General features: G+C 34.3%; 1 protein-coding gene across 1 annotated transcript; it reads right to left on the reverse strand.

Annotated features, from left to right (window-relative positions):
• Nucleotides 1–17,108: 17,108 nt before the first annotated feature.
• On the reverse strand, nt 17,109–18,362 carry LOC116122619 (zinc finger BED domain-containing protein RICESLEEPER 2-like). Its single transcript, XM_031408446.1, has 2 exons — nt 17,786–18,362; nt 17,109–17,731 (listed from the first exon to the last, which is right to left on the reverse strand). The coding sequence occupies exons 1-2, from the start codon at nt 18,360–18,362 to the stop codon at nt 17,109–17,111; spliced, it is 1,200 nt and encodes a 399-aa protein (XP_031264306.1).
• Nucleotides 18,363–18,625: the final 263 nt, after the last annotated feature.

Genomic DNA, 18,625 nt, shown 5'->3' on the forward strand with positions numbered 1-18,625 from the left:
AAATCCCTATCTGTCTAGTTTCTAAAGATTCAAACCTCTCATCAATTGGAGTTTTATTGAATAAGTTATGGTTAATTTACTACTGATTGTTCAGTGGAAACCTAAATGTGTGTGATGATAAAATGAATGGTTTACTAAAGCTACATGGTTCTTCAACATCAAACATCAGTTGATATTTGTTAAATAAATGAAATTAGTTATATTAAACAATAACCTCTTTTCATTCATGATATATGTATGTAACATAAAAAGATATCAACAAAAAAAGATAGAATAATTATAATTAAAATTACATATCAATATTTGTTTTCCTTTAAAGATATTATAAATGGCTTACTAAAGCTACATGGTTCTACAACAAACATCAGATGATATTTGTCATACAAATAAAATTTGTTATATCCAGCAACAACCTGTTTTCGATATATGTATGTAACATAAAAAAATATTAACAAAAAGAGATAGAACAAATACAATTAAAAATGCATATCAATATTTGTTTTCCTTTGTCATCACTAAAATTGAATTGGTTTTATGTGTGTGATGATAAAATGAATAGTTCAGTCACAGGTTTATAGTTATTCAGATTCATCGTATAATATATCAAATTAAAGCTTTATCTTTCTAGTTTCCAAAGATTCAAACCGCTCATCAATTGAATTTTTATTGAGTAAGTTATGACCAATTTACTATTGATTGTTCATTGGAATCGAGAAATAGGGGAAACTGAAATGTGTGTGATGATAAAAGGAATGGTTCGACAGTGGGGCTACAGTTATCCAAATTAAGCGTTTAATACACCAAATTAAAGCTATATTTGTCTAGTTTGTAAATATTCAAACCTCTCATCAATTGGAGTTTTATTGAGCAAGTTATGGTTAATTTATTACTGATTGTTTAGTGAAAACCGAAATGTGTGATATGATAAAAGGAATGGTTTAGCAGTCGGGTCACAGTTCTGTCTAGTTTCTAAAGATTCAAACCTCTCATCAATTAGAGTTTTATTGAGCAAGTTATGGTCAATTTACTACTGATTGTTCAGTAGAAACTGAAATATGTGTGATGATAAAATGAATGATTCGGCAATAGGGCTAAAATTATTCAAAGTAAGCTTATAATATATCAATTTAAAACCCTGTTTGTCTCGTTTCTAAATATGCAAACCTCTTGTCAATTGGATCTTTATTGAGCAAGTTATTGTCAATTTACTACTAACTGTGCAATGGAAGCCGAAATGTGTGTGATGATGAAATGAATGGTTTGGCAGTGGGGCTACAGTTATCCAAATTAAGTGTATGATATATCAAATTAAAACACTTTCTATCTAGTTTTTAAAGATTCAATCCTTCCATCAATTGGAGTTTTATTGAGCAAGTTATGGTTAATTTACTACTGATTGTTCAATGGAAACCAAAATACGTGTGATGATAAAATGAATGGTTTACTTGACCCAAATTTAAGGAATTATCATATTAGGACTGATAAGAAATATTTCAAATAACACCTATTAATTGGAAAACGGAATTAGCCAAAATTAATTCATTTAACATATATACTCACACATCAGTAGGACATAAACAATTAATCATTCATATAACAAATTAAAATACACGAATGTTTTTACAGAAAACATATTCAACACAAATGAACTATTGCTACTAATATAGATATAACACATACTCACAGTTCGACTGACAATAAAATCATCCTCGATTTGATCTTAGTAAAGTACATGAACATTTCCTTGAAAACAAACATAACAAAATTTAATCGATCTTTATGTTAAGATTGTCAAGGAACAATTATTCATTCGTATAACAACTGTTACCTGAAAAAGAAATCAACAAAAGTTAATTAATCTTTATATTAAAATTGTTAAGGAATACACTTACCGTACGACATGACTAACACAATTAATCATGCAAATAGATTGACCGAACAAAAACAATCATTCAACCAAATAATAACCATTAAAATAGTTATGAGATATACTTACAATTTCGTATTAAACTAGTTAGAAGATATACTTACAGTTCAAAAGAACAAATCAAAATAACAACTCACTTGACAATGTTAATCGGATATCTTTCCTTTATTCCATGTCAATTCATGAATCTTTGACCTGTAAACAACAACAAAAATATAAATAAATAAAAAATCATCGATTAACAAAATCATGAAAAACAAACGTATTATTGACACAAACTAACGTGACCAATAAACAATTAACAAAAGACCAGACGTATTGTTGACACAAACTAACATATTGCGATAACACACAATTGAATATACGCCCCTTTTATAACCCCTTATTTAGATATTTCGAATGCCAACACAATTAAATACGAAGAAATGTTTGCAATATCAATACAATGTACCTATATAATTATTAATAAACTAGTATGCTTTTACTACTAATGCAATGCACCTAGGTAATCCAATCTTTATGTCTATTTATTTAGACTTTGGAATACTAATGCAACAATTAATATTGTCTACATCATCACCAATAAAATTCAACCACATGACAATCACAAATCCAATGTGTCATTATAGTTAGACCTTTAGAATGCCAATGCAATGTACTTATATAATTAGTATTATTATTAATTATTAATACAACCAATGTAATGCACCTATGTAATCCAATCTTTATATCTATTTATTTAGACTTTGGAATACCAATGCAACAATTAATATTGTCTACATCATCACCAATAAAATTCAACCATACAACAATCACAAATCTAAGTTGTCATTATGGTTAGACCTTTAGAATGCTAATGCAATGTACCTGTATTATTATTATTATTAATTATTAATACATGTCCCATTTTTTTAATTAATTAATAATAATAGATGGAGCAATAAATACCAACCCAACATGTCAAGATAGAGCAATTTGATTGGTTTGTCAATCCAATATGTCAAAATAGAGCAATTTTAGAACCTCCAAAATGTGCCACGTGTCGATCAACCCATATGGGTATTCAGCCTTATATGTATATATAGATTGATTTAAGTGGTGCTTGCTTTATTGTAAAGTAGTATCGACATCTAAATTTGTATTCTAAATAAAAACTCGACTCATTCTATACCCATCATGGGTCATTTTGTATGAGTAAATGACCTTTTCCCACCCAAGGTTTGGCCTAATGACACTTTCTCACCCACCGTTATGTTCCGTTAGTAAATTCTGTTAAATACAATATATATGTGTTGTAAAGACGGAAATTCCATCCCTATTTGATTTAACATTTTTTTATTATTACATGTAGAGTCAATTATCTTTATACCCACTTTTTAATTATAAAATTACTGATATACCCCCAACTATTAAATTTCTTAATAAACATAATAAAAACAACTCTAATTCACAAAAAAACTTCAATTGAAGCAAAATTCAATGTCGGCCAAACAACTCTAATTCATACTTTCCATTTAGATACGTAATTATAAGACTAATTGATTTTTGTTTGCAAATCACTTATCAAATGAAAAGATTCAGAAGATTCTTAACATTAAGAGACTGAAAGCTATTTTGTTGTTCCCATTTACCTACCAGACGTTGGAGAATTGAGATGGCTAGAAGCTGCCAGTTACTTTAGATGCATTGATAATAAGCACAACCAGAAAGATTGATCCACAAGGTAGACTGCAACTAACATTCTATATTAAATTTTAACACAAATCAAGCAAAATTATAAATATGCAATCAAGTTGTACGCTTTGCAGTAAAGCATAATTCCTGCAATCAAGCTATCAAGCTGTACACCACCATTATCATCACCTTAAAAAAAAAAAAATCCAGGTCAGTTTCTCTTCTCAGCCTCTCTTTTGCTCTTCCTCTCGACCCTGACCCACCGGATCTCCCCTCTCAGCTTTTCCCAATCCTCACAAAAAACCCTAAAAACTAGCAAAAAAACCCCTTAATGAAGAAGCTCATTCCTTTTATTATTTTCGCTTCTCATGTTTCTTCCCTCTATAAATTGAACTTGAATCCCCAGATTGCGCTTGATTTTTTTACTGAATTTCGCAAAACCTGGGTTCAAACATAATGTAGAGTCGTATTCTTCTTTGGTGAATTTTTCAATTAGGAGTCTTTTATGTTTTGGCTGACGAGTTCAACTGTATTGGATATGGGTGGGACACCCATGATTGAACCCACCCAAAGTACGTTGCAAGTGGAAACTGCCAAAGGCAGTTTTCGCCTAAAACTACAGCAGTTGCCAAGGCAACTGCTGCCTATATATAAGTGAAGAAATTCCTTTTAGAATTTCTTCTTCAAACTCTCTAAAAAATATATTGAAAGGAAAAACACACATATGGTGGTTCTCTCTCAAGATACAATTTTGCTTCAGAGTTAATAAGTAAAGGTATTTATGCTGTGAACTTCATTGTAATTCGTTTAAGTATAATGTGATTGCAATGGGTAATATGATCTTGGGATAACTTAGAATATTTGTTATTCTGAGTTTTTTTTAGTTTTTTCCAACATTGGTATCAGAGCCGTGGTTTTATATCTTTTTAATTTCGTACTATTGTGTTAAAGCATTCCAGTTACTTAAATTCAATTCTGAAATTTCATTTTTTGTGCTTGTAGAGTTGTCTTTTTGGTAATAATAATTATATTATTAGATTCCTTATGAAATTATAAAGAAAATGGCTTTTGAATCACAAAAAATGGAGTTAAAATGGCTTAGTTATGCTTCTTTAAAAATTCGGGTTTGTATGGGTTGTTTTTCCGGGTCGGGTACCAAGTTACAGACCTGGGCAGAGGTAGAAGATGACCATGTTGACAGAAAAAATTTGTTTTAATTTCAACCTTAGAAACGACTTGTCATTTGTTTTTATTAACTTTTAATTACAAAAAAGAAAAAAAACACAGAAAGCATCGTGACTTGAACCCAAACCTGTCAAGGCTATAACTGATTGTAAACTATTTGGGCAGATTTTTGGATTATAGTATAACTTCTACCACATTTTTTTTATTTTTAAGTCTACTGCATTTTCTTTATACCATAAGTGAAAAAAAAATGTGGTTGCTGAGACTTGGGTTCAAGTCTCTACGTGGAAGGCAGATACACTTAACCACTGGGCTACATTTTGGTTTGTGTTAGCCATTCTTATAAATCCTATATATTCATGTCAGACCCAACCCAAAAACAAAATAAAATGGGTCAAGTTGATCTGCGTATTCGACCCAAAACTTCAAACGGGTTAGTCAAACCCGGTCAACACCTGACCTATATGGTCAAACAAAGTCAACGGGCCAAACCGGGTCAAACCGACTTGAAGTTTATGTGAGGCGCGTGGCTACACATGGGGACTTTTGGGTGGCGCGTGAGGGCGCATGGAGTGTTCTAAAATTGTTTTTTTCTTTGCGTTAAAGAATAAAATGCATACTTGGTATGTTATTAGGAGTCTATTTTAGTTATTAAGCCATAAACATGTATATATTATTTATCAAATATAGTCAACCTTTATTTGATAAATAAATAGTTTTTTTTTTTTTTTTTTTTTTGTATTTGTTACAGAAAAATGTTATGTTATAGACGTGCAATGGCTGCTAGAATACCCGCTCAAAAAGAAAGGGTTACGAACATGATTAGAACTCTACAAACTCACACCTTAATATTAAGAGACACAGAGGATGAGTTGGTGCAACTCGTAAATCGTTTCATTCATGTGAATGAAAAGATTTAGGAAATTGTCTGGAAATGGGGATTAAAGGAAGATGAGTTGAAATACAAAGCCCTTAGAGAGACTCTTAGTTACCCTAGTCTCGTTGGTCTCCTTGATTTGGTTTGGAACAAGCTAAAAGTTCAAAACCTTAAAGATGACAATAAATATTATAGACGTTTAGTCAACAACTATATCAAGGAGTACATAGATTGGAGTGCCAAAAAGTCAGCTGATGCATCTATAGGAGTCTCCACTCGTAAAGGACATCATAAGAAACTGGGAGTTCCCTTGCCTAAGGTTACTTACAAGTTAGATAAAGACCTTAAGACAAGGCTTATCAGATCCTTCCCAGTTTATGGAATGTGACAGTACACTTAGTTTTTCTTGGTAATTGTTTGTTTTAATGTCACTACATGTTGAATTCTATTTACATAATAGAATTAGTTTTATTTATTTATCATTAAAATTTAAATTTTTATGTGAATTTATGTTGAATTATACTTAAATGATTGTGTCTTAATATTATTTTAGAATTAAAATTAATTATATCTATGATAATTGGAGATTAGAATTTTGGATTATGATTGTTGACATAGTTAACTTTTGATTCCAAATCTAATATATAATTATTATTAATATAATTAATTAAATATACGTATGTTCCGAGCATTGAATAACATGCATTATCCAATGTGTAATTTTCTTTAGAAATGGCATCTGCATCCAAGAACATTGTCGCCGAACTTAATAAAGGAGAAAAATTTAACGGCGAAAATTATGAGATATAGAGCATGAAAATCCAATATGTCTTGGAAGAACAGGAAGTTCTTGAAGCTCTTACCACGACCATGGAAGAGCCTGAAGAAGGAGCCACGACTCAACATAGAAGAGACCGTGCGGCTTATGACATGTGGAAGAAGAAGAATTCCACTGCTCGCATCACTTTGTTGAGCAACATGGACAATGATCTCATGAAAAAGTATAGGGATTACGAATTAGCAAAGGACATGTGGTCCGCCCTTGCTACAAAGTTTGGCGGTACGTCCATTACCAAACTCTGGCCACTTACTATCAAGTTTGACACATATAAGAAAAAACTTGAACATACTATGAGAGTACACTTAAGACACTTGTCAAACATGATTAGTGAGTTCAGAGATGCAGGTCATGTTCTAACTGATGAACAAGGTTCAAGCTGTCATAAGATCATTGCCTCAAAATTGGGAACACATGAAGATACACCTTACCCACAATTAGGGCATAAAAAATTTAGAAGATGCTACACGACATTTGGAATTGGAAGAAGATCGCTTTAATGTGAGTAAGGCAAATACTGATGTGTATATGACTGGTTCCATTTCACAGGGTGGGAAGAGATTTAAACGTAAATTCCAAGGTGGATCACAAAGAGAAGACAATACTGATAAGGCTCAAGGGAAGAAAAGAAGTTTTATAAACACGGAAAAGGAAAATATCCTACCAGGAAGAGAAACATGGCAAAGGTGAAATGCTATAACTGTGGCAACAAGGGACATTTTGCTCGCAATTGTAGCGAGCTAAAGAAGGTAAATTACTTGTTTGCATAAGTAAGTTCTATAAATGTTTTGAGTTCTGTTTTTTTAACTGAATCTCATCCTTTGTGGACTGTAGATTCAGCAGCAACAGACCACATAGCGAAATACATGAGTGCTTTCGTGGAGTTTCGACGAATACCACGGGAAACAAAATAGATATATGTAGGTAACAATTCAAAAATGGAAGTTAAAGGGATCGGCACATGCAAATTGATCATGCGTGGAGGTCGAATCCTATACCTACATGACGTGTTATATGCAGCCGATATTCATCGAAATTTGATTTTCGTGTTAGAACTTATTAAACTAGGTTTAATTTAAACTTTTCCGGTACTGGTGTCCATTTATTTTTGGACACAACATATTATGGTTGTGGTTATATTTATGATGGTTTTATCGTACTTGACATTGCTCATAGTTATAGTAATGCTTGTTTTTCTTTCATTACATCTTCCAATAATGATGATGTGAATGTATGGCATGCACGGCTTGACCATATTGGCCAACAACAAATGAATATATTAGCAAGAGAATGCTTGTTAGGAACCTTAACAAAAGTAGACTTGACTACTTGTGAACATTGCCTAGCTGGAAAAACAGCAAGAAAACCATTTGGAAAAGCGATAAAAGTTGAAGTTCCATTGCAACTAATTCATTCTGACATATGTGGTCCAATGAATGTAAGGGCTAGACATGGGGTTGTTTATTTCATCACATTTATAGATGATTTCACTCGATATGGTTGTGTTTTTTTGATTTCTCAAAAATCAAAAGCTTTAGAATGCTTTCAGAAGTTTAAAAACTTAGTTGAGAATCAATTAGATAAAAAGATAAAAGTTCTACGAACCGATCGAGGTCGTGAATATTTATTTGATCAGTTCAGAAATTTTTGTGATGAAAGGGGAATAGAACGTCAATTAACTATTCCAAGAACTCCGCAACAAAATAGTGTTGCAGAACGAAGAAACAGAATCCTACTTGAGATGGTGAGGTCTATGATGGCACAAGCAAACTTGCCCATCACCTTTTGGGGTGATGCTTATTGACTGTCACATATATCCTCAATCGAGTACCCTCCAAATCTATTACTACTACACCATATGAGTTATGGAAAAATCGAAAATCCGATTTGAGTCTCCTGAAGCCATGGGGATGTGTTGCCTATGTTCATGATCCTTCCCATAAATATAGAAAATTAGGTCCAAGGGGGAAGAAATGTATCTTCATAAGATACTTAGAACATTCAAAGGGATATGTCTTCATAGGAGAATAAGAAAGTGGTAGCATCACTGAGTTTGAATCACGACAGGTCACATTCTTAGAAACCGATTTTCCTAAGAAGGGCGAGATAGGTCAAGACTTGTTTCTATACGAAACACAAAACCAAGGCAATTATGCTGCTGAAAACTAGTTGGTTATACTACATCCCAGTGAGAGCTATATGGAAGTTGATGAATCAGTTTCAGATCCCCCATCATTCCCCACTGATGATCCAACTATGATAGCTGGTCCAAGTGGGAGTAACACAAATCAATCTCTAATACGTCGATCAAACAGGAAACAAGTTTCACGTCGACGATTTGAGATTGAGGGGGAAATTTTTCTAGTTACTCCACAAGATGAAGAAGAGCCAAGGAATGTAAATAAGGCTTTCAGTTGCCCTTCTAAGGAGAAATGGATGAAAGCAATATAAGAAGAATTAGAGTCTATGAAATCAAACCAAGTATGAGAATTGGTTGATTTATCGAATGGACGCAAAGCCATTGGGAACAAGTGGGTTCTCAAAATCAAGTGTAAAACTGATGGCAGTATTGAAAGATACAAAACTCCCTTAGTCGCGAAGGGGTTTACCTCAATCCGACTTATTCTAGCTATAGTTGCTAGCATGGATCTTGAATTGCATCAAATGGATGTAAAGACTGCTTTTCTCAATGGAGAATTACAAGAAGAAATCTATATGGAACAACTAATAGGTTTTATTAGAGAAGTTCAAGAACACAAAGTGTGTAGACTTTTAAAGTCAATTTATGGCCTCAAGCAGTCCTCAAGACAGTGGTATATTCGATTTCATAATACGATAATGTCATATGATTTCAAAATGATAGATGAAGATCACTGTGTATATACAAAGAGATCCAATAACAAATTTGTTATATTATCATTATATGTTGATGATATACTTATAGCTGGAAATGATAAGAGATTTTTCAATGAAATCAAAGGATGGTTATCATCTCATTTTGAGATGAAAGATATGGGTGAAGCTGCATATATTCTTAGAGTCAAGATTTCAAGAGATCGCTCAAGAAAATTAGTATCTCTTTCACAAGAACCATACATTAAGAAAATTCTTGAACGATTTCATATGCAAGATTTTAAACCTATAGACAACCCTATCGCGAAAGGCAAGACTTCAAGTCATAAAGTGTGTTCGAAGACTCTACAAGAAAAGGAACAAATGAAGAATGTTCCTTATACAAGTGCTGTTGGAAGTCTCATGTACGCCATGATGTGCACAAGAGCCGACATCTGTTATGGCGTTGGGTTGGTAAGTAGATATCAGTCCGACCCAGGACAAGCACATTGGAAAACAATGAAGAGAATCTTAATTAAGATATCTAAAAGGAACAACTGATTACTCATTATGTTATCAAGGAAATGATTTACACTTGAGAGGCTACACCGATGCTGATTGGAGGGGAGATTTAGATGAAAGGAAATCTACTTCCAGATATGTTTTCTTACTAAATGGTGGGGCCATATCTTGGAGTAGTAAGAAACAATCATGTATAGCTTTATCTGCAATGGAGGCTGAGTTTGTAGCATTTTCAGCTGCAGTGCAAGAAGCCGTTTAGTTGAGACGGTTCATGAATCATCTGGGAATAATTAATGTTGCTATTGAACCAGTGAGAGTAAACTGTGATAGTCAAGCAACAATAGCATACACTAAGGATCCCAAATATCATGGTAAAACGAAACACATAGATATCAAATATAATTTTGTGCGAGACTTGGTGGCACAAAAGGAGGTGAACATGAAGTAAATATCTACGTATGACATGGTTGTGGATCCATTTACAAAGCCTATACCAAGAGATACTTTCAATAGACATGTTAGATCTCTAGACTTACATAGATGTTGAATGTACTCATACTTTGAGATTTTCCAAAATTGTTCACGTTTGTCTTATCAATATTAAATAACAATATTGTCAATGCTTAATTTCGATTATTATGGAACATACATGAAGGAGTATACACACACACACACACACACACACACACACACACACACACACACATACACACACACACACACATTTGTTATGTAAATATTATATATGTTTATTTTGAAAAGCATGTTGGACAGTTAAAAGATTGGTCTTCTCACACAAGCAATCGCCTCCATTACTTTGTAGAAATGGAGATTGGACGATTTTAAGCTAATTATCTAGGTGATAATAGAGAGCCAAGCTTAAAATATTTAACATTGCCTAAAAAAAATTAGAATTAAAATCATGTCATAATGAAATATGACCATAAGTGATAAATGATCACTTTATCTGTCTAATTGCCAGATTAGAGTTATGATGAATTAAAAGTATGTAAAGTGAACTCAAGCTAGGCATTAGGTATGTTTGAACTAAAATCTGTACGACATTTACAAGAAAACAGACATGCACTCCATGGGAAAGGAGGAAATACTGTAGCACGTGATTCGTACCACATGTGTAAAATATTGACCAAGGGGGTAATGAAAGTCAAAATCTCAATTTTAACATTGTGTGAGACCTTGAGATTTTAAGAATAAAATCTCATAAAATACCCTTATTACTCTATTCTATTTCTTGAAAACCTCATTTAATGATTGCTATCTTAGAGTGTTGCCAAAAGATTAAGATTAATTCAATATGCTAGGACATTTCTAGAAAAGCAAGTTAAATGAAAGTTGCAAGAATCAAGAAAAGAGAAAGATTACAATTTTGGATTATCAACTATAATCATGTGTATTCATTGGTCGACCAATTATGTTTTACTTTAATGTAAAGACAAAACATAATTATGAATACAACTGATGTTTATTATAAATGAGATTGTTAGAAAAAAAAGACGTGATAAGTAATCTAGGGTATTGCATACAACTTACAACCCAAGTTTCACAATTCGAGAAGTTATATATTCCTAAAAGATATATGACTAATGTGCTCTCGAAGTATGCATGGTCACACAGCATATTTACTAAAGTATGAACCTTAAAGAAGCACAAAGAGAAATAGTCCACTCACACATCCTATCATGTGTGAGTGGGAGATATTGGATATGGGTGGGACACCCATGATGGAACCCACCCAAAGTACATTGCAAGTGGAAACTGCCAAAGGCAGTTTTCGCTTAAAACTGCCTCCTATATATAAGTGAAGAAATTCCTTTTAGAATTTCTTCTTCAAACTCTCTAAAAAATATATTGAAAGGAAAAACACACATACGATGGTTCTCTCTCAAGATACAATTTTGCTTCAGAGTTAAGGAGTAAAGGTATTTATGCTGTGAACTTCATTGTAATTCGTTTAAGTAAAATATGATTGCAATGGGTGACTATTAATATGATCTTGGGATAGCTTAGAATATTTGTTATTCTGAGTTTTTTTTTAGTTTTTTCCAACAGATTGGATTCCAGCGAAACCTTGGTGAAAAGTTAGAATCTTTTCTCTTTCACTTTCTCGGTTCTACTCACCTGATTGGGTGAGAATCCTCGCTGCGAAGAGCAAGCTCAATCACCCGTAGAAAACTGCCGCAGCCATTGAAATCGCACACAATCAACCTACAACCACTACAAATCTCAAATAATCACAACCCAACTTCGATCGTCAATCAATCATCAAAATAGCAATAATCCATAAAGAAATTGCAAAATCTCCAAGGCAGCTCACAGTTACATAAAGGAGATATTGCTTTGTTCGTTTTCTTTTTCTCTAGAGAATGAGAAAAAGAGATGGAAGATGATGGAGGTGAGGCGCTAGGGTTGTTGGAGGTTGTTAGATTTTGGGGTTGCCATGTCTAATCAAGAAGAAACCCTAGATTAAAAAGAAACGAGAGAAAAAAAACTCTAGGCTTTATAAAATTGATTAGAGAAAAAACCCTACAGTAACCCAGATTTCAAATTTCAAATTTTGATTTTTTATGTTTAATGTAAATTGACCATCGTAGCCTTACTTATAAAAGACTTTTGACCATTCTACCCTTCTTCAGAAGGAAATTTATTAATAGATCTGGTTTGTGAGTGAGAAAATGTCATTTTAAAACTTTTTGGGTGGAAAAGTGTTATTAAGCCAAACCTTGGATGGAATTAACCAAATTCGTTTAGTTATAGTTGATATTCATAAATTCACTAATCAAATAAATTACTTTTTAGCGAGTTTATTCCATTTTTTGATTTAAGACAAGTCTATCTAAACGGGTTGACTCTTTACTCATAATTAGACCTGGCAAACGGGCGGGTGTACCCGCGGGTCAACGGGTACCCGTACCCAATGGGCGGGTACGGGTAAAAAATATTTCGACCTGTGAAAAATTGACCCGTACCCGGCCCGCCCGTGGCTTTTGCGGATGGACCGGGTACTACCCGCAGACTCGCAAATTCAAAATTAAAAAAAAAATAAAATAAAACTTATGACTCATCTCATCAGTCGTCAGTCCTCTCACAGTCTCACTCTCAAGTCTCAACTCAAACCCTAATCTAAACCAAAATAGCAAAACTTATCAGAGTAAAAAACAAAAAACGCAGCAGCCATTCTCTTCCACAGCAGCTCCACTGCTCCAGTCCTCTCACAGCAGCTCCACTCCCTCACTCTCTCACTCTCACAACAGCTTCACTCTCCCTCATTCTTTGACTTCTCTAACGGCAGCAGCAGGCGCCAGCAGCAGCAGGTCACGGCAGCAGCAGATCTCACTCACAGCAGCACCAACACGGCATCAGCAGATCTCCTCTCATGGCAGCACCAGCAGGGCAGCAGTCAGGTCAATGTGGTCTCTTAATTCAAACCAATCTTGTAAAGACGAATTGAAAGTTTGAAACTGAAAGAAGAAAAGACAAATCTTGCGTGACAAAAAACTGCTCTGTAGGCTGTAGCTTTTTACTAATTTTGTTTTTGTTTTGAAGAAGACGACTAAGACGAGTACCAAGAACAACTGTTTAATAGTTGGTATCTGTAACCAAACGCAGCGTTTTGGCAGGACAGACACTAAAACGCTGCGTTTGACTTACTTAGATATAATTACAAGCACACCCTCCTTTGTTTACAACCTTGCAGATTACTCCTACATCCTATCTAATATGCACCAATAATNATGTGAGTATAAGGTACTTTAAGAGTAAAGAGAGAGAGAGAGAGAATGAGCACTAGAGAATGAAGAGAAAAGAGAATAGAGTAGGTTATGCGATGGGGAACCCGTGAGTAATGGGTAGAGTTTCCCGCATGTACGCCGCATTGAGAGAGCGGCATGAGTATGAGAGAGAGAAAAGTGGTGTAGCCCGTGAGAGTGCATGCGGATGAGGGCTATACCCGAGAGTACCCGAGAGAGAGATTATATATTCACATGGCCAAGGGTTTCGAATCCATGCATAACCGAGTCCGATCGGCTAAAATGAGTAGAAGTCACGTAGAGTGGGAGCGAGTCCTGGCCGTGCCTCCGGTAAGATGAGGCGGTGACTACTAAAGAGAGTTAGTAAAAAGAGTTATGTGAAAGAGAGAGTAAATGAGAATTGTAAGGAAAGAATTAGAGAGAGATAGTTACGGGGATAGATGTGTAGATGATTTACTTACTGAGCATTAGTTGTGCTCACCCCGTTGTTTTTCATGTTTTGCAGGATCTAGGTGAGGACACGGTCGGATGGGCGTCGGCAAGCGAAGGGAAATGGCTACACTGTCCACCCTGTTTTGATGTTTTGTACATGATACAACTTTTTGTATTTAAAGAATGTATATATTTAATAAAAGAAAAATTTGGACCCTACCTTTTTATGCTATTTTAGATGTATTTTATTATGTACATGTTTTATGAGTATTTGAGTAGAAAGCGGCTATTACATGAGCCGTAGATTTTATGGCTCAACTCAGCTCGTAATGGATTTAAGGGTATTTAGAGCCGGCTCGCAAGCCAGCTCCAAAAAAATCAATTTTTTTTTTTTTTTAAAATTTCCTAGGCAGTGGGCTGGTAGATTGCAATTTTTTTCTTCTCATATCCTCATACATCACCAAAAAATTAAACCTACTTAAAATAAACATTAAATGAAATGCTACTGCTATTAACAATTTATCATTCAACATACTGTATGTATTACAAATTAAGTTAAGTGAACTAAAGGTTTTTTTGTTTAGTTCACTTGGCTTAATTAAGTTTTCATCAAAATAAAATGGGGGGTTAGCATAACTATTCATCAAATGACATCCCCAACCATAAAAAAATATATATAACAGCAAAATAAAATATATAAATTGTCGAATAATTGAAATCCTCAAAAGATAGTTGGTTGTATGTCCATTGTAGCCCTACTCCTCCTATAAACAAATTAATGTGAAACACATTAAGTACAATTGTCATTTTATGTAAACTGTAAAGATGAAAATGCAAACCTGAATAGGAAACTAATAAATATAGACCTGCAGAATCCTATTGCCACAGCCAATAATTCACGGGTGAATCAACCAATTTGCTGACTCCCATCACATGACAAGATAGGAAGTTGAATCTCCAAGTTATCCTCCTCTTTCTAAAATGAAAAAGAGATAAAAATAAACTGTAGGTTAGAATAAAGTAATTTTAAATATTAAATTAAACAAAAAATATAATCAATGGAACTTACTTTGCACCCTTTCTTCACTCCATTCAAAGTGCGACACCAGTCACATCCACATAACAACATCTCCACCGTAGCTGGTGACAAAGAAGCTCGGTAGCTATCAATAACCCTACTCCCAACACTGACTGCTGACTCTGAAACAACCGTAGTGATCGGGATGGCTAGTATCTCACAAGCCATTGTAGAAAATATAGGGTACTTGGTTGAATTTGCCTTCTGATAAGAGCTTGAAAATACACATTTAGTTAGTGGTTTTTCGAGATTAATTGTGGGAAATTAGGCTTAATTTGGTAAAATTGCTTAGTATTTTCATAATTGCCTTTTACGGAATCACGGGTGTTTTTGAGTGTTTTTCAGGTTACTGGTGCTTAAATGTTATGCTCGGATGAAGAATCATGTTGGCAACAGAATGAGTGACGAGTGGAAACAAACGGATCAAGAATCAGAGTTGAATTGAAGAAGTTATGGAAGTTGAAATAAAGAGAAGATTCTAGATTATGTTCCAGCTTGAGCATGTCTCGGTATTTTGAGAATATCTTAAGCTATAGAACTCGGATTAAGACAATTCTTAGACCGTTGGAAAGCTGATTCAAAGGGCTACATTTCATATGTTTAAACTTTTCCAAATTTCATCGTTATCAAGTTCAAAAATCACCATCTCTGAAGAACATTGGAATGATACAGGAAGAAGGGTAGTAGCTACTGTGCCGCGGCACACTTTTTCCAGTAGCTATTGTGCCATAGCACAGTGTTGTGGCACAGTCACGGAAGTTACTAACTTGTTATCCCTTTTTAGGTAGGAGAATAGGGTTAAGGGTTCTAAATCAAATAGAATTAAGGAAAAACAAAACCCTAACCTTTGTGGGATATAAATAGAAGTCTTTTTACATTATTTGAGGATTCTTTGGTGAGAAGAAAGGAAGAAAAATCTGCAGAGAAGAGAAGTAATGTAAATTCTGGAGCTTTGATTCACAATATAGAGAAGTTTTCCTTGTTCTTTTCTTATAAACTCATGATGATTGTTTTAATAAATATGATTGTTTCTTTCATGTTTATTATGAACTAAATTTATTCTCTAGGGCTAAGATGTAGCCAATCTCTTGATTATGTATTGATCTTTGATTGTTAATTTTTATTAAGAATTCTTCCTAAGTTTTACTATTATTCCTAATGCTTTTGATTCTTAAGGGCCCAAGAATTGAATGAACTAATGGACTAGGTTGAGATCAAGAGATGATACTTAGTTGGTCTACGATAGTAAAACCGTAGGTTGAGCGAACGCTAGAGATAGGTTACCGCGACTTGTGAGATTTTGGTAAACTCCATAGAGCGTAATGATCTCCAATTGCTTAAATCTGATTAGAGATAATTCGGGTTAGTAATTAGGGGTTAATTTGATAATTGTTCCAGAGAAAATTATTGGAAATTTAGGGAGTTTGACCTGTAGGAAGAGCTTAACAAAATTAGCATAAGAGATCGATACATATGAATAAGAGTTGGTGTGAAATATATGCCCTAGGTCTAGTCATCTTGTTTTTACCCAAAGATTTATTTTAATTGTTCTCTTTTCAGTTTTCTTTTTAAATTTAATTGTTAATTTAATTTAGGTTTTTCTTGATAAAATTTGGATTGATCAAATTGTGATAGGATAGTTTAATTAGTAATTGATAATAGTAATTCCCTTGACTTCGATATCCGTAATTTTAAACTTTATTACTTGCACGATTTCGTACACTTTTGAAAATCTACAACACCTTCCACCACTGTAAGGCATCGAATGAGTCATGATCCCCCACACACTTATGGCATCCCTCTCCCAAATAACAGTCCAACTCAAACTTACTAGGCTCAACAGTTTCAACCACATCTAGAAAACTGCTAAAATCATCATAGGCCTGGGCTCCCTCGATCGTAGCCACCTCACCAATGGCTCCATGTCCATCCCCTTCTGATGTAAAAGCACAGACGATAGTCATACCTTGATTAGCTTAAACATACTCCTCATATAAATCATACAATGCATCCCGGACAGTCATCATATTTGCCCGCGCCACTGCCTCAGAATACATCTTAGGGAATGCCCACTGAATAACCCTCATTTTCAACCGAGGATCTAATATAGCAGCCACAGACATCAACACATTACATTCCCCCCAATATTTATTGAATTTCTCTTTCACTTTCCTAACCATTACTCTAATAAAATCATCTTCAGATTCACTTTTACCATCCAGCATACATTTCACTACACACACCTCTTTCAAGAATAAATTAGACGTTTGATAATCACTTCCTGAAATGAGTTTGGTTGAACCACTGAATACTTTTAAAATGTTGTAGACTTTCTCCCAATCCTCGTCACTCGGATTATTATGATAACTTGTATCCCTCTCTTTCAATCTTGGAAATACCTTTTTGAACTTAATTGTTGTTGCCAACATTTCATAGGCATAATTCCACCTTGTTTTACAATGGAGAATAAGTTTCCAATACGGCAATTTAAGTTGTTGGATAATCTCATAAAATACCTTAAGCCTACTTTCTGAACTGTTGATATAGAACACACTCTCATGGATGTCATCAATGATGTGCCTAATTTGATAAAGTCCATCTTAAACAATCAGGTTCAAGATGTGTGCACAACATCTTACATGAAACAGTTTACCTCCACAAAGGAGTTTCTCCAAAACTTCAAAATTTTCCTTCAAAGCCTTAATCGCAACATCATTACTTGAAGCATAATCCACAGAAATAGTATATACCTTACTTTCAATTCCCCATCCCATTAGGCACTTAAAAATGTCGTCCGCAATCTCAATACCAGTCCGGGGAGGAGGTAGATGAACAAAGTTGAGGATATGTCTATTCAGCCTCCTAGTACTATCTATCCAATGCCCAGTCAACACCATATACTCCATCTTTTGATTTCCTGAATTCCATAAGTCTATAGTCAAACTGACTTTTGTCACATTCTTCAATTTGGCCTTCTCACTTTCATATACCTTCATACAATCTTTTTTACAAGTATGACGGGAAACTGAAGTCCATTCAGGAATCCAAAACTTCATCATATTGTTCAAGCCCTCTTCCTCCACAATTGTAAATGGATGCTCATGCATGAGCACCCAATGGGCGATAAGTTCCCTCATTTTCAACATGTCAAACTTCCCACTTAAAGCTGGCAAAATAGTAGTTGCAACATCATTACCAGCACTCGAAAAACTAATATGGTGTTGCCTCATGAAAGCTTTTCTCCTTAAACACTGGCTTAAATTTCTATTAAACTGGGTGGTACTTTCGGTGTCATTAATACATTACTTTACTTTGCAATGGATATACTCTGCTTTTTTTGGTACATGTCCCTATGCCCATGACTTCTACTGAGGTTATGGTTCCTGTAGTTGTCAGACATTCTAATAACAATCAAGAATAACAAATAATTGAGCAAATGCTTCCTAATAATGTAGCAGTCAATGAACCTGTAATGGATGAGCCACATGAAGTA

This window comes from Pistacia vera, unplaced genomic scaffold (genome assembly GCF_008641045.1).
Source record: "Pistacia vera cultivar Batoury unplaced genomic scaffold, PisVer_v2 Contig136, whole genome shotgun sequence".
In the NCBI taxonomy this organism is placed as follows: Eukaryota; Viridiplantae; Streptophyta; class Magnoliopsida; order Sapindales; family Anacardiaceae; genus Pistacia; species Pistacia vera.

Coding starts and splice junctions, on each gene's coding strand:
- LOC116122619 (XM_031408446.1), bottom strand. CDS start 18,362: ATGAGGCAACACCATATTAGTTTTTCGAGTGCTGGTAATGATGTTGCA. Junction 17,732..17,785: donor GGAGAAACTCCTTTGTGGAG/GTAAACTGTTTC, acceptor TGATTGTTTAAG/ATGGACTTTATCAAATTAGG.